This window comes from Xiphias gladius, unplaced genomic scaffold, assembly GCF_016859285.1.
Source record: "Xiphias gladius isolate SHS-SW01 ecotype Sanya breed wild unplaced genomic scaffold, ASM1685928v1 HiC_scaffold_1473, whole genome shotgun sequence".
NCBI classification, from domain to species: domain Eukaryota; kingdom Metazoa; phylum Chordata; class Actinopteri; order Istiophoriformes; family Xiphiidae; genus Xiphias; species Xiphias gladius.
The window spans coordinates 165953-189362 of NW_024401803.1; the positions used below are offsets into that span (position 1 = coordinate 165953).

The following is a 23410-nucleotide window of genomic DNA, read 5'->3' on the forward strand; positions in this document are numbered from 1 at the left end:
AAACAAACAACACATGAAATTCATGTAAATCACTGTGTGTAGTTTGTGTCCACTTTCCTAATGCAGCAGCTTAACACATAATCAGCAACTAGGTCAGCCTAGGCCAGGCTGCAATTAAACAGGAGTTGAGGAAGTGCAAATTAATAGTGGCACCCAGAAAAAAAGATGTAGTAATGCTGAAAAACTCTTCAGTAACCTTCCAAAACAATTGGACTACATAGTACTACATAGACTATTCAAAGTAACTTAGGTAAAGTAGGTTCATGTTTATGATTTGGTACCCAATACAATCTTTCCACATGTATGCTTAGATGCTGTGGTCCCACGTAGAATATCCCTATTTGGTCATGTAGTAAGTTTTATGTAAATTCTGTAAGGATTAAATTCAGCCTGCAAGGACAATGAATTTTGGAATGAGGTGGCTTTACACATAATCAACTTGTACTGCTCATCTCTGTTCTCCTCGATGCATCGAGTTTCAATAAATGCTTCTGCTCAAGAAATCTGGGTCTCCTGAAACCACTTTCATCACGAGTTGACCAGCTCACAGATTTCCATCACAGATACAAAAAGATACTCAAAAGAAAAGACCATGGCCACTGGAGCTTAAATAGGAACTCTAATGGTCGAAATGCAAATAGTTCCTAATGAGGAACTTAAATGGTGTCTCTTCACTGCTTTCAGTGACAAAAGTTGTATGAATCAGTTTTAATCCTTCTTTTTAAAATGTCAGTCATGACTTAACACTACATGCTACATTCACCCATTCACACGGCACGTTTCTATACATACAGCACTTTCTATACATATACTGATGATACTTGGCTGGCAATTTTGGGGTTCAGGATCTTTCCCAAGGACGCTTCGACATGTGGACTGGAGGAGCCTGGGATCAAACAACCGGCTTACCGGTTAGTGGACAACCCACTCCACCTCCTGAGCCACAGCCGCCTTGACAATGTTGAAGGAGTGCAATGCTAAATCAGTGGAGTACTCTTTAAAATAACCCAGTATCCAGTTCTAATATAGTTATAATACATCAATGGTATTCACCCATATTGCATACATGACCTAAACTTTGCTCTCCTTCACTAATTGTATAAAAAACACTGAAGGACTGACTCAGTGAATCATGTAGATGAGTTTTAGTTTTATCTCAGTGGACCAAGTCTAAGCTGAGGACTAAGTTTAGAAAGTTAACTGTGGTGCTTTTCTAACAGTCCTCCAGATGTGTCTACACTGGAACTATTCAGAATGAGACATTTTGTGTGTGGTATAGAATGCTGTATGATCCACTATCTTTTCCGTCAGATGGATGTGCCGGAACAGATGGCTATTTGACTCTCTCCATAATCATAGTTCATAATCATACATATATTTATATATATAAATATATGTGTAGATATATATATATATACACACACACGTGTGTGTGTGTATACACACACATATAAAATGGAAAAGGACTTGAAAATAAATAAGTTTTACATTCTTTGACAGTCTTTTCCAAATAACAAAAAATATGATATTGCATCTCAGATGTTTATGTTTTGTAGTAGGGTACAAATTGCGAACTTTAGGTATAAATTTGGTGTGTTTAAGGGGTTTAGTTACTACAGAACAAGCCACTATCAGTTCACTATTTACCATCACTTTGCAAAAATGTCACCATAAAATCTAAAGGGTATGACCAACAATAGACCAAAAGTATGGTTTTTTTTTTTTTTTTGGAGCAGTCATCATCAGGACCACTGGATTTACACATCAAACATCCAAAGATGAAGATGAATTCTGACCAAATGCTATGTGCTCCCCAAAAGGAGGGCATTTTTGAGGGACTAGGTGGTAAATGCTAATGGACTTGACTGAACCTGACTTGACACTGCACTTCATAATTGCATAATGCAGCTGCAAACAACCTGGTGAGCATGTGCAAAGAAGAACTCAATTGAACTTTAGCACAATATAAACTGATATAAACTGAAAATATAAGATGACCATAAATTTGACACTTTTTTTTCTTTAAATCCAACAAGTAACAAGTGATGTTAGTACTGTTGCGTGCCTAGTACTTTCAGCAGTGGTACACAAAAGGCACAGTTCGGTATGTTTAGGAACATTATGGAAAACAAAGAAATGCATAAGCTAATGTCTCTTCCTTTTTTTTGAAAAATGTAAATGTTAAGCAGCATAATTTAAAAAAAAAGCATAATTATTTCAATAAAAATTAAGGCACATAACCATTTAATTAATCAATCTAAAAATCATGTTGAGTTGAACTATAGTGATATACAGTTTTCATCTAATCTACTTCTCTTTGTTCAGCATTGCTATAATTTACTTGAAAATTATAATGCTTTGAAACAAGGGATATAAATGTTATGGGAATACATTTGAGCTTCTCATTTACATTCACCATATCTGTTAAAATAGCTATAAAGGCTCGACGAGTTCAACTAACAAGGTTTAGTTAACAGGCAACACATCACTTACTGTAATTTATGTTCAACAAATGCCAAGACATAGACAGCAGTTTTTCAGTTCAAAGAGCATCCTGAGCTAAACATTGTACCAAGTACCAAGTACATGCTACACACTGTTATTATTATTATTATGATGATTATTATGATTATTAATAGTATTATTATTAGTAGTAGTAACAGTGGTTCTTTCAGGACCTATCAATGCATTTACAAAATGTGTCGCTCATCAAAACTGAATGAATAAAATCAGACCAATCAGCCTCATTAGAATGAGCAGCTTAAGGTAGATTTTGTCTGCTAATATCTTATTTATCAGTAATGTACAATGCAAATGTGTAAATATTGTGGTATGAGGAACCAGTGCTGTGAGCGACATTTTGTAATGTATTAGCTGTATCTTTGGATAAGACTCATTGAAATGAATCTGAATAGAAAAGTGCTTGAATATTGACAACTGAGCTGTCATGATTGGTAATTGATGAGATACAAACAAAGAAGGAGTAATTTTACCAAAACAACCCAAAGTTGAGATTTCTAAGTGGTTGGGAAGTCATGAACCACAGTAAACATTACATGTTTAGCTTCTATAGATATTGACTTGAGCTTCGGAGTCTTTAAAACATTTTATCCTGACATTTCACCTTGTGATTTAATGTAGTTTGGCTGCTCTGTCTTTGTTTTCTCTTCTGTCACTTTATTTTTTAAGTATTTCATCTATTTCTGTGTGATTTTTGAGCGGCAATTACTAAAATAGAATGTAGAATGTGTGTGTTTTCTCTATCAGCTGGTGGAATTAACTATCTCTTGTAAAGATAAGGATGGAAAATCTAACTCTCCTCATACATCAGGACAGTGATGAAGACTGGTTTGGAGTCAGTGAAGGCGGCTCTACGGTCATACTTTGACAGTTCGGCAGAGGATCTGGAGAAGACACAGGAGAACCTGAAGCTAGGTCAGTTCACCCACAGCAGAGAGCTGCCACGAGGTGTCACCCAGATCATCAACTATACCACCTTCGCCCTGCTGCCTGTCCTCTCCTCCCTGTTTGAACACATTGGACAGAACATGTTTGGAGAAGACCTCATATGTGAGTATTGACTTGTGGTGTTCATATCATGCTTGATTAAGGCATCAAGGATAAAATCCTACTAATTAATGTTTTCAAAGACTTTCTTCTTGAAGACTTAATTAATTAATTAATTCAAATTAATAATTAGAACTTAATTTTTCTATTAAAAAATAAACTCCCTGAAACATAAAGTGAAAAAGATGTTTGTTTGCCTCTCTTCCTCCAGTGGATGATGTCCAGGTCTCCTGCTACAGGATCCTCAACAGCCTTTACTTTCTGGGAACCAACAAAAGCATCTATGTAGAAAGGTGCAGCATACCCTACACATATCTTTAAGGACAGGAAACCTGTTATAGAATAATGTTTCTTACTCAACTGTAGATAGGTGTACATGTGATGCACTATGCAGAGCAACTGAATTTACAGTAAACATTGAATACAACTCAAACAAGAAATTCAATGCGAAGGTACCAGACAAATTCCAAAGTCAAGTTTCTTTGTGCTGAACGCTGATGTCGTATCAATTCAACTTACAAAAGAGACCAGCTTATGCATCACATACTACAAAAACATTTATGTACCCCATGAATGAGTGTATTTTGCTGTTGTGTATTAGGCAGAGAGAAGGAGACAGATTAATATAACATTTCCAATAAGCTGTCTAACATTACATGTGTGCCTTTAGCTTTAGCTGTAACAGTAAAATATGTGAAATCAGCAGTATCACTGCCAGTTCACTGTTAGTGTGTTAAAAACTCCATTGCTAAGCTTCATGAAATCTGAGTAGTCGAGTTGCCCCTCCCTGCACAAAATCTAATTTATCTGCAGGTTTTTTGTCGTCAGTTCTGCTGAATTTCACGCAGCACACAAATATCATTTTTCTTCATCGCATGGAAAAAGTTCATTTGAATTTTTATGATGGAAAATCAGCCAAATGCACTGTACATATTCATCCTGTGATAGTACATGCACCAGTTAACAATTCACAGGTTATGGTCTTGCTCCCTAATTACACCTTTTTTACTGTTTGATAAAATATCGTCAAACTGCTTTAAAACCGAGCTTCTCAACGATAGAAAATAGCAATGAGAAAATTTAAATACATTAAATTGATGGTAATTTTTAACAGCTGATCAGCTGACCAACAAATGAATCAAGACCTCTTTAGTCACAAATTCATGATTTTTAAAGGTGAAACATGGAACTAAATTTAAAACAATATTACCAACTTTATTGAAAAACAAATAGATTATTGTCTCCTCTCCTCTCCTCTCCTCTCCTCTCTAGACAGCGTCCAGCGTTAGGAAAGTGTCTAGCTGCCTTCTCAGCAGCCTTCCCTGTTGCATTTCTTGAGCCTCACATCAACAAGTTCAACATCTTCTCCATCTACAACAGCAAAGGAACTAAAGATAGAGGGGGTACTGATGAATGTGGTTTTCATTTTAATGTTTAGCTGTTCTGTGTGCTTGTATTTCACATATATTAGGGCAGAGATTACACCAAGATAAGTCATGTTGTAATTGTATCCATGGAGAATTGCGTTTATTCTGTATGCAACTCAGGACTCAATATCTTACTCAGAGATTCAAATCACAGAGTATTGTGCAGTGCTTAGGCTACAGGACTACCTGTTTTTGTTAGTTTTGACACCCATTTGCAATCACCACAACTGGACCCATGAAAGAAAGACAGCTGGCACTAGTAAGCCCCCCATTCTTTCTAAGTAAGGGCAAACACAGCACTGAGTGTGCCAAAGGTGCTGATTTCTCAGAAGGAGTTGAATTAACTTGAATGAAAAGTAACATCTAGTGAAAATCCGTGCTTATGTAAGCAGGCTAGGCTAACTGGTGTCTGCTATTGAAGTGAAAGACAAATTTAATAACATTAATCCTGTATATCCAAAAATGTAATGTAATAATTAAAATCGGTATAAGTATTTATATTCATCTTTGGTGATTGCAGTTTTTACAGTTGCTAAGACACATTTCTTGAAACCTTCCAACCTTTTTTTTCAAAACTGTAACACAAAACCCAATTTTCAAACTACATTCACAAAACTTACCCTTCTTAGAAAATCAAAGAAACAATTTTATCTCTGCTGAGAATCAAGCATTGTCAGATCATACACACAGCCAGTCAAAATAAAAACACTACTGCACATTCAATACACATTACATCAAAAAAGGGAAAAGGGAACATGGAGTTACAAAAATATACAAGCAGTAAAAACAGTAACAGTCTCCTTTACATTGACATTTTGAAATACTGAAACATCTGTCTACAGTAAACATTAAATGAAAAACAAAAAAAAACAAAAAAACAATTACCTATTCTCTCCTCTGAATCTCTGAAAAGATTGTTTCCATCCATTGTTGATATCAACCTTGAACTCAGGTGTGCTACCTGTGCACTCTTACCCAGCTTTTATTAGTTTCATCACATCATTAGCAACAAGTGTGAACATTTGAGTTGCTGTGTGTAAACTATGGCATCTGTGCTGTAATTGTATTTAACTTCTGCCACCTGTGGCTACCATCATGCATCAGAAGTGCATCAGCGTGCAAAATACGTTTTAATGAGTGAAAATGTGTTTAGAGTTTTGCAAAAAGATTTAATGAGATCTGCAGATTGTGTCTAACTGGGTGACAGCTGTTTAGCGTTTTACCAAAAGAGTGATCAAATCAATAAATGGGTTCAGGTCACTGAGCATTTAGTTCAGAAAATGGGGTTTTGTGTGTTAGCATTTCAGAAAAACTGTAAGTGCATTTCTCTTTTCACCTCCCAGCTTTAGGTCTTCCAGGGCACGTTGGGGAGGTTTGTCCTGTGATCCCAAACTTAGAGAAGTCTCTGGAGGAGATCATGGATTTGGCAGAATCTGGCATGAGATACACTCAGATGCCCCATGTCATGGAGGTGGGACATAGTAACTTAAAAAATGCATTTAACAGAATGATAGAACAGGAATAAGGTCCTGGTTTCCACAATGGGCCTTATTTCTGTTGTACCCATATCCATCTGGGTTTTGTTTCGTCAGGGTGCTGTGTTTTCTTATCACCCCCAAATCATCCATGTTAGGTATTAGAAATAATCTTTCCATTGTCCCTTAACCAAAGCTTCTGAACTAGAGATGGTCACTCGGTGCTGCTATGTTGGCTTCCCACTGCTACTAAGAACTTTGAAAGAGTTAAATGCAGAGTTTGACTCATCCTTATTAAACCTGCCTTAACAAACTGTTCAGATTTACTCAATATATCTACAGCTACACCTTTACAGTCATTAGAGTGACACTGTGCTCACTCAGTACTCTGGTATATGTCCATGATGAAGCCAGACATTGTTGATTGGAAATTAGACATGTTGAGTCTTTGTTGACTGAACCCAAATAGTATTCATATAATGTTTGTCTTTGTGTCTTTGTGGTTCACTGTCAAACTGTCAGTGAGATGTGCTACAAAGCACTGCGTTGGGACGGGGAATGGGGTGATCTTGTGATAATTTAAACTTCTGTATGTATTGTTCCTTTTACTGCAGGTGGTGTTACCAATGTTATGCAGCTACATGTCTCACTGGTGGGAACATGGACCAGAGAGCAACGCAGACAAAGCTGACAGCTGCTGCACCTCTGTGAACTCCGAACACATGAACACTCTGCTGGGAAACATTCTTAAGATTATCTACAACAACCTGGGAATAGATGAGGGGGCTTGGATGAAAAGACTGGCTGGTAAACATGACGATACAGTGTGTGTGACAGACAGACGGTGTATCCCTGTTTCTTCTTTCTACAGTATGCTTCACAAATGTGCTTTACAAATCAATTTGACTTTACTTAAAATCATAAAGTGGCCCTGTGGAGTTTTCATGTAAGCAACATTTAGTGTTACTCACCTCATTTTTATGTATTCTTGAGCTCAAACAAACAATTTAAATGCATTCCCTTTCTCATAAAACATTTACAGTGCTGATTTTTAAAAATGTTTTAAATCCAGTTACATCCATGTTACTTGCTACTTGCTAATGGCTGATGACTGTATATATACACTCAGTTGGCAGTTTATTATGAAAATCAAGCTAAAACTAATCAAGCTTTCCATCAATGTATTGCAAGCCCAGCGGCCCGCCTATTTATCGGGGAATTTGAGGTGGCTTGGCTGGAAACACAGGCCCCTTCTCAAACCGGACCCTCCCCACTCCAACTCCATCATGGAGTGCAACTCTGTTTGTAATCTCACTCACAGCTGAATGAAGCACCCTTCATTAAGGTGTAGGGTATAAATACAGCAGCGGGCTTCAGGACAAACTTTGCTCTCTCCAGCTGAAATAGGAATTGTCGTAGCTTCTCGTAACCATGGTTTCGTATCAGCATATTATACACAGCATTAATAATAGGCTACATAAGTAACAGTTTGGGCATTGAGTAGTGATGGGAATTTCGGCCCTTTGAAGGGAGCCAGATCTTACAGCTCTGCTTCTTTCAGAGAGCTACTTGAAAGAACAGCTCCTGTTCAAGAGAAGGGCTCTCGTTCAAAAGAACGGCTCATTGCTCTCTTTTCTTTTTGGCTGGACTGCACCAGCGGGTGACTGCCTGTCATGCAGGGTACGCATGAGAGTGTGCTGTGTGCATGTTCTTGGACTGGGTTCAATGGCCAATCACAACCAAGTTTCAGCCCTGTTTCAAGTTTCAACACACTTTGAACACACTGTGGGAAAAAAGCAGGTCTGAGACCCTCATTGTGTAGAGTGATGTTCAACACGTGACACTTCCAACTATCACCTAGTACCCTTAGCCAGCTAGCCAGACAGTCTATAACATGGATACTTCCTTTGTGACATTTAGACAATTTTTTCAGATGAAAAAATTCTGGAGTTGATGGCGATGAGGAAGAGAGTGCTAACATGGCTCTACCGAGTCAACATGTTAGCCCAGCCTCGAGTCATGTTAGCCCAGCCCAAAGCGCAGCCGGCGACACCCTGTCCTTGGTAATGCTGTTACAACAATAAACAGCTGCAGGGCCTAACAACTTTTCTGTTGGGAATCCTGCTAATGCAGTCTAATACAACAGTCCTGCAATAAATCATTGGGAATCATGATGAAACTGTTTTAGTGAGGTGTTGATTTGTGTGTTGATATCGTCATTTTTGAGAATGCAGTTTGTGCTGCTGTTGAATTGTATTGTGTTATACTGACAGGTGTTTCTATTATTTTTCCATCCCATTAATATCAATGAGGGTAGGCTAAATGACAGAAAATCCTCTCTGTATAATGTAATATAGTTCAACAGCAGTACAGACTACATTCTTAAAAATGATCATACAGTCGATCAGCACCTCTCTAAAACAATTTCAATGCATACTGAACATTATAACCTTAATGAGCATACAAAATTCACACACACTTCATGAAGCTAAATGAAAATTAATTTTTCTGTTTTTAACTGTCCAATCCCATCTCTGTCCCCTCCCCAAAGTTTTCTCTCAGCCAATTATCAGCAGGGCCAAAGCCCAGCTGCTCAAGACCCATTTCCTGCCTTTGATGGAGAAACTCAAAAAAGTGAGTTATCATTTTATAATGTGTTGTAGATTGCTATTTGATCCTGTTACAACACAAGTGGAAAATAGTGTAAGGTTCTAAACTTTAGAACTCACGGTATGCCAGCCACAAATGATTTGACATCAAGAATGCAAGTCTAATGCAGTGTTTTGGAAAACAGTCTTGAAATGTTTCAGTCATATTCCTGCAGATTCAGATGAAATTCGTAATGAAGTTTGGTCATTAGTCAGCCGGCCAAGTGTTGGCGTTTCCCAATTGGCTGTTGCTCTTTCAAAATAAACTGGCGCAAACAGTTTCTATTATGTCATCAGTAGGCGTTTACAGGGAGTGTTGTAAACATAGCGCTTTTCTGGCTATTTTTACCAACTTATCAGACCCCTTTAGCAACAGTTTTTTGAATAAGGCACCAAGCGACAAATCTAGCAACTTCTTGGACAAACCTTAGCTACTTTCTGTAGAAGAGAGTCGCTAGTATTGCCCTGTGAGCCAGGTCAGGCTTTCCCTCCGCAGATACACCTCTCTATGCATCTCAATCTACCACACGGCAGCTTACACAGACATGAATGACTGAATAACTCTCTCCGAGTGATCATTTTACAAGTTAATATAGCCAAAGTCACAGCACAGCCGTTGTCTTTAATTTATGTGTATGGTGATTTCGTCAGACGATATTGCGGTTATAAAGTCAGGATTTTAACAGTGCAAAGCAGCAGCTTGGAAATGGCTCGGAAGTGTCTGCTGCTTACCATGTAGTCTTATGAGCCGCATTTCAATCACTACTTTTCGATCACTAATACTTTTTCCATTGTCTGGCAACAGATAATGGAAAAACAATAAGCCTACCAAACAAAATGTTAATTCATCACACAGGACCTTTTAATTCATCTGCCAACATAATTATATAAATAACTAGATCACTACAAAAATAGCATGGCACAATAACAAGCATAGTTGCTTTCATAAGCTTTTATAATGGACTATTATTTCCTGACAGCATTTATAGTAATTCAAAATATCATCATAATGTTACTGCTATGATCAAATGTATTTACTGTGCACATTAACAGTCAGTAATCTTGTACTGTGTCAGAAAGCAGCAGTTGTGTTGATGGATGAGGAACACAGCAAGGTGGAGGGGAGGGGTGAGATGTCAGAGACAGAGCTTCTCATCATGGACCAGTTCACCATATTGGTCAGAGACCTGTACGCCTTCTACCCTCTCCTCATCCGATTTGTCGACTACAATAGGTACAGTGTTGTGATCGAAGAGTTCCTGTACGTCACTGCTTATAATTGTACATGTTTTTTCTGAAACGATCATATGACTTACAATATGACATATAATTCCAATGTGTTAAAATTATGGGCCTACATGCATGTCATGCAGATGGTCTGTATTGCTAACACCAAGCTTTATATTTGCTACATTTTGGGACAGGAATACAAAATCAATTGCAGTAAAGAACACAGAGAACCTGCTAAAGAGGCGCCACTATCCACTAAGTACCTTCATATATTGACAGGGCCAGATGGCTGAAAGAGTCCAACCCAGAGGCTGAGGAGCTGTTCCGAATGGTGGCTGAGGTTTTCATCTTCTGGGCCAAGTCTCATGTAAGAAAATCACTGAGAAAGATGCAAAGAAACACAGAAAGGTGCTGCTGTTTGAAAAACTCACTGTGAGAGGTAGACAAGGGAATATTGGGCAAGGTCTAATGGTAGGTGCATATTGTGAGAACACTAGTAAATTCCTGCTTAATTTTATGTACTCCACTGATGAATGATTTTGATAATTAGTACCTGATTAATTTACTCTCTATAAAGAGCTGCCAGTACTGCTGATCGAACTCCAAGGAGCTTTCAGTAGCATTGAGCTCATTTTGTTGGTTAACTGGTCCTTATAGTCTAGTCCTTTCATCTCTCATTACGGGCCAGTTTTATGTTCTTTCCGAACAAGCTCGTAATCCTAACCATGTCGGAAATCAAAAGTGTTTATACTTGATCCAAACGGCCGCACTAGCATGTAGAGTGAAAAGCTGGCTGTTAGAGAGAGGGGGGAGATGTGATATTTTTTAGAAATGGGGATAACGGCACACACAAAAGTGTAGTGTAATTTGTTTAAGTACTAGAGCGCACCTACACATGGTTATGTTGTAGCTCATTTCAAAGGTTATGCAACCAATGTTCCTACGGTGGGAAGTTTACATACATTAGTCAATTGACCAGACGCTCAGATGTTAGACTGACTTTATGAATACTTTCATCATGTTGAGAATATTACGTGGCAGTCAGCCAAACATCTAGCTAAGTAGTATTAAACAATGCCATGGAGTATATAGCAGGTTGTAATTAGTGTGGCATTAATCAATATAGGCAAATGAACACAAATAGTTTGTGTTCATTGTGACTTCAAGTGAAGTCACATTCAAAAAATGCATTCTGAAAGTTGGAGTGCAGGTCGAGGTCAAGCTCATCCAATAGTTATAATAAAAATCATTTACTTCAGGCATTGAGGATGCAGCACAAGCTTTCCAAGTGGCTTTGTAATGTTTCTTTTCAATTACAAATAAAAGAACCGTCAGAAGAGTGAGCGATGAATGAAAGCATGTCTTGCTGCCTTTTCATCTTCACTAGTTAAAGTTAGCTAGGTATAAAAAAAAATTCAATTCCATGTGCTGCTCCAAGGCTACTGGCAGCTACTGGTAACTTTTAAGGTGGAATGTTTTCTTGCATGTTACTCAATGTATGAGTTGACGTTGTGAATCAATCAATACCTTAAATGTCAATATGGCAACTTTGACCATTCCATTTGTTTTTATTGGCTCTCTTGCATGACATATACTTTAGTGAGGATTGGATCTTCAGGCGCTTAAAAAAGAGAAGTCGGCAAGATATGGTGTGCGATTCAGTACATATGAATTGCAACCAGATTATGCGAACTGCGAATATTCTATTTCCTCACTCTGAGAAAAAAGTGGTAGAGCCCTGCTACGGCAGCGCTGCTCTTTTGGGCACACATTTTCAGAGAGTCTCTCCTAGAAGACATGGTCAGACATGGAATTCCCGTAAACTGGCGTTGGAAATGTTTCGGGGGGACAGGGCTAACAAAGCTATCTAGCTATCCAACAAGCACTTTGTACAGAGTATAGAGACAGCTTAACCCCCACCTCCTTATAAAAGTGAAGACAGCTGCTTCAAACTCACAAGCTCATACCAAGCCCCCAGATTCCAAGAATTTTTGTTTATCGACTGAAGGTGAAACTGCTTGTTACATGATCTCCTTATGCCTAGAAATGCACAAATGAGCCAAAACATTATGACCACTTACAGATGAAGTGAATAATATTGGTATTCTTGTAACAACGGCGTTGATGCATGAGGGCAACAAAGGCTATCCTGTCTAGTCCGAACTGACAGAAGAGCTACTGCGTCACAAGTTGCAAAATTTTTAATGATGGTTATGGGAGGAATGTGTCACAACACACTGTGCGCTGCCACCTGCTGCATATGGGGTTGCGTAGTGAACCAGAGCTAAAAAAAAAAAAAAAAAAAGAAATATTGGACTTCATCAGATGGTGAGAAATAGGTCTAAGATGGGATGCCCATGTTGCTCTGTGTCTGCCTGATGTGTAGGTAGTATTAGGCAAACAAGCACATTAGCCACAATATTTTGAAAAGTTGATTTAGCAGATGTTGTTGCTCTAACTTAGTGTAGTGTACTTAGTTTACTTAGGAAACATTAGCTCACACACATGTGCTAGACAAAACCTTAACAAGAATCAACAACAGCTTCAACTGGTATCTAGGGCTGTAAACAGGATTTAACCAGGCTTTTCAAAATATTGATATCATGAGTACGGTAATGTGATTGTACCATTCACCTATAGAGGTATTCTGGGTGGAGAGTAATCTCAAATCAAGCAATTGCCTGGCAGAATTTAAGCTCATCCAGAACAGTAACAGATGAAAGTGACACATGAGATTCAATATCCTAGAAAATGTACACTACATTCCTGTGTGTCGTGTATGGTACAGTATATTTAACAAGTCATACATGTGGAATGTCAACAGGGGCCTGGCTCTCAATCAACATCAGAGACCATAACAGTATGACACAAGAGTGATGAATGGTGCCATGTTGTCATCTTTCTGCAGAACTTCAAGAGGGAAGAACAAAACTTTGTGGTCCAAAATGAAATCAACAACATGTCCTTCCTCATCACTGACACCAAGTGTAAGATGTCAAAGGTATGGGCACATGGAATGGAGTGAGTTGATACAAACACATTGTAACCTAACCCTAATCCTAACCCCCTAACCCTCACAAGCCTTTCCACTCCATTCCACGACTAAACATAGGATTTATTAATGTTAATCTATCCTTATAAATAAATTCCTTCACTGCATAAGCAAACATCCGAACAATAGAGCAGGAAAACGTATAAACATTTAAAACAGAACAGTAACAAATATAGAGCAAATTGGTGATCAGCATTTACAACCAAAAATCACTACACATCTGTGTAATGTGAATGAAAACTATTTAGTAAGGCTTGAATTATGAAATTTGGCTGTGTGTATTTCTTGTCTTCTGATGTTTTATGTTGACTCAGGGAATAGTTTCAGACCAGGAAAGGAAAAAGATGAAGAGGAAGGGAGATCGATATTCAATGCAGACAAGTTTGATTGTTGCTACTCTGAAGCGTCTACTGCCTGTTGGACTCAACATCTGTGCCCCCGGAGAACAAGAGCTTATCGCACTGGCTAAGAACCGCTTCACCCAGGTATTCAAAATAACATTTGTCTAATAAATTTTGAAAGTTGCTGTCTGGTTTCTGATATGGTATGACACATTCATACTGTATAACAAGGGGCTATAGAAATAAAATTTCATAGAACATATTCAATTCAAGTAACAGGTCTGGAACATGAATGATTTGAGAAAGTGGTCCCTTTAATTTTAAAGCAGCATTATATGTAAATTCTAATTCATTGGTATTAAAGAATTGAGAACAAAAACACTTCATTTGACTTAACTTTTCTAAGTTCTGTATCTCAAAAAATATAGCAAACAATTAATTATTGGCAATAAGTATTGATATGCTCAATCGATATGTACAATACAATAATTTTTTGATGAAATTGTTAAATAACAGTCAAACCATGTAAGTTTTAATCAGGCAGCCAAATATTTTTTTTGCTTATGGTATCATAACAAGTATAAATTATCATTCATGACCTGTAATCTAAAGGGTTACATTATTATTATTACTTTGCCAATTTATGTCTTTATTAGATAATGATAGTAGAGGGATGACAGAAATGAGGGAAAAAGAGTTGCAACAAAGGCTAGACTCGAACCAGGGACGTTGCGATTCATGGTCAGCATCTTATCCTCTAAGTGGACACCTGATCTAAGGTTTATCTTGATCTCCTAATGGACTATACATTTGCTCTGTCAACAGAAGGATACAGAGGATGAAGTCCGAGAGATCATCAGGAACAATCTCCATTTACAAGGGAAGGTAAGAATACAGTCAGGTACCTTGATGTTGTTCGTGATTGTAACAAGATCAAGGTACTTTAAGTATATTTGGGAAAAACTTGATATTCTTATATTTACACTACTGAGAAATTAAATTTTAAACCTTTCGTTGTGGATAATAAAGTTTGATCTCATGTTTTCGTAGTGGATAATCTGAGCCTTAATAGCTCAAACATTTCACACAACAATGTAATGAAAAGCCACATATTTAACTGGATTGCTCAGGAAAGTGCTCAACCTCAACTCACATTTAAATGAATTTTCTATATGCAATTCTAACTGTATGTGTTTGACTTGCACAGCTGGAGGACCCAGCTATTCGTTGGCAGATGGCTCTGTACAGGGACCTCCCTAATCACTATGACGACACCTCTGACCCAGAGAAGACTGTGGAGAGAGTCCTGGACATCGCTCATGTCCTCTTCCACCTAGACCAGGTGTGTGTGTATGTATGTGTGTACATTTCTTTCTATGGTTGTGTGAACAAATTTTGGTTTGAAACTATCATTGTGAGTGGATTTTGGCTGGTCTTCACAACTTCAAAAGGCTGTTTGAGAGTTAAGACTTGGGTTTATGGTTCAGGTTTCAATTAATTTTAGGTTAGGGTTACGGTGAGGGGCTAAGGAATGCATTATGTCAATGTGTCCTCACAACTGATGTATGACGAGTGTGTGTGTGTGCGTGTGTGTGTGTGTGTGTGTGTGTGTGTGTGTGTGTGTGTGTGTGTGTGTGTGTGTGTGTGTGTGTGTGTGTGTGTGTGTGTGTGTGTGTGTGTGTGGAGAATGAAAGATGATACAGGGCAGAAGACACATTGCATTTCAGGGAGTTAGGTAGTAGGTGCAATGGGAACTATCCATACAATATATGCAGTTCTGTATAATCATATTTGGGTTGATGTATTGCGTATTTGTGATCCTTCTGGAGAAGAACCGCTTCTGAAGAAAAGCTGGCCAGCTCTCTCCTCTTAGAAGAGCTGATGTGATGTGAAACAATCATGTCTGTCCAATTTTGTTAAGCCAATATTGTTTACAAATGCACTTCTGTAACCAGCTGTCCTAGAGGTGTTGATTATATGGTCTCCAGACACTGACCCACTTCCCTACTGAGTTCAGTTTGTGTGTTTAGGTTGAGCACCCTCAGCGAAGTAAGAAGGCAGTGTGGCACAAACTTCTGTCAAAACAGAGGAAGAGAGCAGTGGTCGCTTGCTTCAGGATGGCACCGCTCTATAACCTGCCCAGGTATGTTCTACACCCACACACATAAACACAAACACACTGTAAGTTAGATTTAGAGTGTCCATCTGTGTGTACTGCATATCAGGTATATGTTGTAAGAAAAAAACGTGAAAATATTATTATGAAGTTATTACTCTTACCTGTATCTCCCCAAACTAGGCACCGGGCTGTCAACTTGTTCCTGCAGGGCTATGAGAAGTCCTGGATTGAGGCAGAGGAACACTATTTTGAAGATAAACTCATAGAGGACCTTGCTGTTAGTTCATTTCAATATAAATGTAAAACAAGTGGAATTATTTTGGCCCCTGGCACAATTTCTTTTACTTTGAAGAAAAAATTGACTCTGAGACCAAATTATTTTTTCAGTGTGTACCCTTAAATCACTTCTGATTGTGAATCTGTGTCTATGTCAGAAACCAGGTGAACAAGAGCCATTAGAAGAAGAGGAAGGGGTGAAGCACATTGATCCACTGCATCAGCTTATTCAGCTGTTCAGTAGAACAGCCCTCACAGAGAAGTGGTAGGTTCTCATAGATATATATGTAGGATACAAGATTCTACCAAATGTGAAGTATTTTCTCACACCAACATAAGTCTCAGTTATAGGAACTGATCATTTTTATAAAGTCATAAAAGGGAGTATGAAAACTCAAGATCACAAATTACCATCCTTTATATTTACCACTATATCACTATTTATACTTGTAAGTATGGCAAATAATCACTGTTGTAAATAGAATGAGTGTTAACAATATATCCACTACTTAAAGCTGCCTTAAGAATTTTTGGAACAGAAAGACTCCAAAATATATTCACAGCAATGAGCCTCAAATTATAGTTACTATGCTACCAAACAACTTTCAATTTACATATCTAGGAAAAAGGGCTGTCCTCTGTCTGGCCACCAGTCAAACTTAAGGCCAACATTCACTGGTGTTTTATCGTTGTCAGCCCTTGAGAAAAGTATCTGGATCTGTCTGACTTGTTAGATGTTCAACTCTCTTCACCAGTCACTTATTTATCTATCGTCTTTGCTGTTTCAAAGTGGATGAGTACAGTCTACAAATAGTTTTTGGGAGCTTGTGTTGCTTCCAGTCGGCATGTTTTGAATCAAAACAATGAGCTTAAAGTGGCTAAAAGTAGTATCCAGCGGCACTGGATTTTCAGTGGGATCAGCAGTACCAGTAAAAAGCTCACATAACCAGAGTAATTTGAATCAATGCTATGATTAAAAAAAATGCTTAATGCAGCTTAAAAAATAAAACCTGTTCAGTCATTAGTATGTTTAGTCAAATTGTGCTAATGTGTGTGTGTGTGTGTGTGTATTTCCTGTTGCAGTAAACTGGATGAGGATAATCTTTACATGGCCTATGCTGACATCATGGCTAAGGTATCAGCTACTGAATGCCAGTACTGAAAACCTTTTCATTACTTACAAGTGAAATAGCTGGCTTATCAAAAGATGATGCGGACGATGATGTTGACAATATTAATTGTTGCCTTCATATGTACCTTTGTTTTTCATCAATCTTCTATCCACAGAGTTGCCATGATGAACAGGATGAAGACGGAGAGGAAGTGAAGAGTTTTGAAGTAGGTGATCAGTCACTCTGTGTCTGTCTGTCATTCTTCATGGTGGTTTTAGCTGTAGACTGTTATGCTACTTGTTGTATTGTGTTTAACATGAATAGGAGAAGGAGATGGAGAAGCAGAAGCTGTTGTATCAGCAGGCTCGGCTACATGACCGAGGAGCTGCTGAGATGGTGCTTCAAACCATCAGCGCTAGCAAAGGTAGGTTCAAGTCCTCAGTGATTTCTCTTGGATAGTTGTGATTTTATATAATAAGAAAAAGCAGATCTAAAATATGATAACACTAACAGAAGGTCCTATAATTTTATTTGACAACTGAAGATAATGTCTCAATAGACAGCAACGCATGGGACTTCATATGAATCCGCTGATAAAACACAAAAAACAATAAAATGGTAAAACCATGAACAACTGCATGTCTTACAGTACTTTCTCTTACATCTCAAGGGACTAGCCATGTACATACACGGTGTCTGTATACAACTGACCATGGTGGATTTTAGTTGAAATTTGGGTTAGAATATTGAAATTGTAAAAGTTTGAAATTTGAACAGCATTCCAGTGACATTTGAAGGTGTTGCTTACATTACGGGAAGGAAACTCAAACCAAAAAATGTAATAGGATTTCATAGTTTGAGTTTGTCTCCAAATAAGCATTCTAATCACAAATTGGCAGAATTTCACCTACAGTCCTGGTTGAAAGTATTGGCATCCCTGAATTTTAAGTACATAATTTAGAATATCTTCAGAAATAAATTCAAATTAACGAATTTTATATTTATAATCAAAATATTTTAAGAAATATTTTAAGAAAGTTACTGAACAACAACCAAAATTCGAGTTCGAGATAGCTCACTTAGTACTTTGCATTACTCAAAATCCAAACACAGGTGGGTCTTTGTAAGCTTCTAACTTTTAACTCTAAGAAATAGTATTTTCTGAAATTAAAGAGATTCATTCAGCAAGTCTTTGCTCATTATACTGTAACTGTTAACTTTAATTTGGGTGAATATAAACTAATGATTCTAATAATGACTAATTAAGACACGTCAACAATTCAGGAGTTGGTAATATACACTACATGTGGTCATTGCAATTACAGTATTATTGTCAACTACATTCATCCTTTTTCTGAAAGAGAGTGGCAGCTAAGTTATTAAAATTTAAACATGCAATGATCTTTTGTTGGGAAAGACAAAGACTTGGAATGACCCTACTCTGTGGTAGATAAAGGAATAATGACAAGTTGTTTTCTCTGTGTTTTTTCCTTTTCACCAGGTGAGATGGGTCCCATAGTGGCCTCTACTCTGAAGCTGGGAATAGCTATTCTCAATGGAGGAAACTCTATTGTACAGCAGGTATTACAGTACTCACTCACTTTGGTTTGTGTCATGAAACGTGTCATTGTTAGTGTTTGTTTGTGTTTGCATTGTATTTTTAAGGGTGTATGTTTATTTGTACATGGAGATAATTTTGACCTTGTGCATTTTGTCAGTATGTATCTAGATTCTGATAACGACAAGACACAGACAGAATAACAGGAACATGTGTATTTTATGTGTGTTATATTCATTCTTCATATTATATTCATTCTAATCCTGTATTTCTTTGAAATGTGTACTGTTTGTTGAGACCCTGTCAGAGTGCTGTTTCACAATACAATTGTTCCTATGATTGTGCCCATCCTTTGTACTTGTCCTGTACTTGTTTTAAATCAGAAGTGAGTCTAAAATATAACTCAGCTATCCCAATTTCCTCTGTGGTCTTTCTTTGTCTCTTTGACAGAAAATGTTGGATTATCTGAAAGAAAAGAAGGATGTAGGCTTTTTTCAGAGTTTGGCTGGTCTGATGCAGTCATGCAGGTAACTCTACAAACTCTTTCTGATTCAAGGCTGAAAAAAATATATTTACAATGTATTCATACCACAGCTGGGTTAGTTAATGGGTACTGACTGTGGATTCTTTTGACAGGTTCACTCAATCAAGTATTTAGCTAAGGTGTTGAATATAGAGCATACATTTAAAAGATAAAAAATCAGTTACAATAACTATGGTTGCATGCACACTTATCTGGTTATCACTCCACATTACTTCAGAACATAGGTTTCCAAAATCTTGGACAGTTGAAGGGAGGGTTGTGGAGGGAGAGACCTGAGACAAAGGTAGTGTGTGATGTGAAAATGACAGATGCATGCAGATGTTCTGAAAACAACAGTAAGTGAGTCATTCTAGTTTGGCTGCTGATTTGGCTTCTCACCAATACAGTCCCCAGTTACAGCACCAACAGTGGTTGTAACACAGCTCATGTTGGTGATTAAGCTACTTTAAAACACCTAGTGCCAAAAGTCACATTCCTCAAAGTCATAACTGAGTTAAAGCTAAACACACAGACATGATACACATATTTTTAGATTTATTATGATTTCCTGAAGATACTACCTTTGATGTCCATCATGAATAAACATCCATATTAATCCGCTTAGAGTTCATAGATAAAAGACGATCCTTATAACTGCAGAACTTGCTTGAGAATCATGTTTTGAAGTTTTCTTCAGTACCAAAGTAATCCAGTGGTAGTTTCCTGTACATCTAAGGGTACACTGCAAACAGGTACTGCAAATGGTTAATTCAGCACACTTTAAATGAATCATTGGAATCCTTTGTTTGTCAGTTATTTTTTGATTTATCACTTACTCCTTATGTTGTAATTGTGTGGTTTTAGAACAAGCTCTGTACCTATGGTAGGTGTACTCGAATGTGGTTAACTGAAGAAAGTGAACTGAAGAAAGTAAAAACATCATGATAAGTCATTTCAGATGTACTCAGGAGGCCTTCTTTAGGATGAGTATGATTTTCCTGTGCATACATGGCATAGCGTGTGCACAGCTCATGTAAGGCTCGTGATTCTTTTCAGTTGGTTAATATAATGTGGTTTTTGGATAAGTGGCCGATCATTGCCTTCGGCATTGTCTCAAAGGAAATTATAAATTACACTTTGTCTTTTGTTCGAGGAGGTTCTCCCCTTGGTTCCAAGGTTGTAAGGTACCTGTATGCGATATACTTATTTTTCCTCAACGATCATTTCTGTGTTTACTCTGTCCAGAGTGTTTTTCTAAACAGGGCAAGTCTCCCTAACATTATCCAGACACATACATCAGTCTAGTGACATGTAATGCATAGAACATCCACAAAGTGCAAATGAGCATTCCTTTAAAGAGAAATTTGTGGAACTGGTCCTATCTTTGAATTCATGATATGATTATTAGTTTTTAGTACTGTACATACACCAATACCAATATTTATTTAGCACTGAGTAGACAACCTTATTGATTACAGCACTCCCTTGAGAGTTTGTAAGAGAAGATAACTTAAGGTATTACATTAAAATGAAAACTGAGTGCAGTTTTCAGATGTTACTCTGGACAAAGGTGCTTTCAGGTGTTTATGTATGGTAATGAACAGAATAGTGCTCAAATTACTGGCCAAAGTTGCAGGTGGAAGGAAGATCAGTAAAGGGAGTACAGAATTTCACTTTACATTTGTCTGTGTTTCAGTGTTCTGGATCTAAATGCATTTGAGAGGCAGAACAAAGCAGAAGGACTGGGAATGGTGACAGAGGAGGGATCGGGTAAGCTTCATAATTTTTAACCTTATACATTTATTACATAGCAAAAGAAAGAAATGTTAATTACACATTTCTTTTTCTGAGTTGAAGATTAGTGTTGTTGCTCTGAAGCATTACTAAATAAGAGGAAGTACCTAAATTATTTAGAAACGTCAGGATGGTACATTTAATCCTATCTATTACTAGAGACCATTTTGCGATGGGATCACACAAGCTGCAACACCCATCAACATGTTGACATTCCGACCCAGGAATCCTCAGTAGTTATTACTACATTATTGAAAGGCAGTGCAGCAGTTGCGATCCAACCACAATAAGGTCTGTAGTTTTACCTAATGTCTTACAGTGGAGGGGAATGATTGAAACTGGGATATAGTTATCCATGACTTAAAACGAATGTGTCCCAGGTTTGTAAAGTGGGTCAGTGGCCACACCCCCACTTCCAATCCCCCTACTTCCGGTGCCCTTGCTCGGACCACAACCATCTTCGAAATCAGTCTTCATTTTGATCTTAACTACACACCTGTAAACTTTTTTGACTGTATCTTGCAAGGTTGTAATGCTATTACAAAATCTGTCAACTGACAGACATATAAACACCTGCCAAAGTACTCAAAACAACCTCTTTGGTAGTTACCACTACAGTAGGTGTCTTCAGGACCACATTTTACCATGATCACACACACACACACACACACACACACACACACACACACACACACAAAGGCGAAAACAACCAGCCCCACTGTCGCAACTGGCAAAAATCCAGAGGGCAGTGCTTGCTAGGACCATGGGTTTCAGAGATTAACACTAAAAGGTAGATTGTAAGGTAGCTGAGGGTAAAACTGTTCTTTCTCCAATTCAAAACATCAAGGTATCAAATGAAAAGATTTACATTAGCGTGTTCTAGAGTGATCTTCAGGACTGATAACCGTTTAGAAAGTGATTATTAAAGTAGCTGTGCTAGAAGAAATATACTCTTTGGTGTCCAGATCTTGGATATTATTTTTGATACATGATAGGTCTTTTTTCCTGTCATTCATCATCATTCTTTATTTTGCTTTGTCCCATTTTTCTGGTCATTACTTTGGTTGAGTGTTTTATTTTAATGAATTGGTAATGCAGTACTACCTGTTGTTCATCTGCATTATCAAGTAGGATTCCTGGTGTACAAGTGTAAAAGTCCCTGGTGTACATGTATGTGATCATGATTTGCTTGTTACATCTTCTGTGTGTATACATTTGTTGCAAATGTTCACAATCATCCTTTAGATTGCACACTGATTCTCTTCAAAATCCAAATCAGTTACCTTTATGTAGACAGTCTACAACAGTGTAAGAAACTTTCCTTTGTTTGGTTTACTGTTTTGTAGAACTAGATTGCAAAAGGTTAATAACTCCAAGTACTGGGTAATAAATGTTATTATGAGGTAATTATTGGTACATAAATTATTATCATGTTATAATAAAAGGTGCAGTTGTTTGTTTTCAGTAATTTTTGGTTAAAAAGGTAAATACCTAAAGTAATTTTATTACAGTATATGACATTTCTGATCTCCCTTTACACTTTAATTTCACCTAATTTATACATGCCTTTTGCAGTTGATGACTCTTTTCCGTAAGTAGCTGAGCAGAGAGGGATGTAGAGTGATGTTATTTGCCACTATAAAACCCCTCAGGGAGGAGGTCACAATGAATTGTTGGGAGTACAGACTTTGTCCTACAACATGTGTGAAACTGTAAGACTGTGGGTATCCTACAAAAAGTCAAATTTACTTTCTTCTAAACATGGAGGTGATCTTTTCCAAACCTTAACCATGAGTGCAATATTTTTCTAACTTTAACCAAGACATTTTAGTGAACTAAACATAACCACAGCTTAACTATTGAGTCGGGAGATCAGAAAACACTCATGGGACTCATTTTTTGGTCACATGGATTGTTTTGGAAGGCTCTGACAGAGACATTTTTTTCGTTGTTTAGACATGAAGACTTATGACCTGATAACTTATAATAATGTTATTATATCTTTTAAGATAATAACCTAAATACTAATAAATATAACCTATGAATTCACAAATAACCATGCAAAAGAGCTTGAGGACTGTGGCCTTTATTCAGAAAAAAACTAACAACATGTATATTTGAAATAATGTTTAGGTGACAGTCTTTAACTTCCATATTACTCCATGTTAATTTTACCCTGCTTATTTTTAAATTTTATACTACTACGTACTGCTTGATTACGGAGTAGTCACTACAGAAAATTAACACTTTGCTTTAATGATTGCTGCATAATATAAAAACAGTCATTA

General features: G+C 37.4%; 1 protein-coding gene across 1 annotated transcript in view; it reads left to right on the forward strand.

The window, feature by feature from the left end:
• The window catches only part of ryr2a (ryanodine receptor 2a (cardiac)), a gene marked incomplete at its 5' end in the record, with an annotated part of 184614 nt that overhangs the window by 113892 nt on the left and 47312 nt on the right, over positions 1 to 23410 (forward strand). Inside the window, 21 exons of the mRNA XM_040123032.1 lie at positions 3332 to 3570; positions 3779 to 3860; positions 4840 to 4970; positions 6338 to 6465; positions 7084 to 7276; positions 9021 to 9103; positions 10194 to 10351; positions 10627 to 10714; positions 13256 to 13348; positions 13714 to 13884; positions 14566 to 14625; positions 14948 to 15082; positions 15771 to 15883; positions 16040 to 16136; positions 16294 to 16397; positions 17219 to 17270; positions 17423 to 17473; positions 17572 to 17671; positions 18749 to 18828; positions 19256 to 19332; positions 21025 to 21098. Of these exons, the coding sequence (XP_039978966.1) occupies positions 3332 to 3570; positions 3779 to 3860; positions 4840 to 4970; positions 6338 to 6465; positions 7084 to 7276; positions 9021 to 9103; positions 10194 to 10351; positions 10627 to 10714; positions 13256 to 13348; positions 13714 to 13884; positions 14566 to 14625; positions 14948 to 15082; positions 15771 to 15883; positions 16040 to 16136; positions 16294 to 16397; positions 17219 to 17270; positions 17423 to 17473; positions 17572 to 17671; positions 18749 to 18828; positions 19256 to 19332; positions 21025 to 21098 (2309 nt within the window). The remainder of the gene's footprint in view (positions 1 to 3331; positions 3571 to 3778; positions 3861 to 4839; positions 4971 to 6337; positions 6466 to 7083; positions 7277 to 9020; positions 9104 to 10193; positions 10352 to 10626; positions 10715 to 13255; positions 13349 to 13713; positions 13885 to 14565; positions 14626 to 14947; positions 15083 to 15770; positions 15884 to 16039; positions 16137 to 16293; positions 16398 to 17218; positions 17271 to 17422; positions 17474 to 17571; positions 17672 to 18748; positions 18829 to 19255; positions 19333 to 21024; positions 21099 to 23410) is intronic.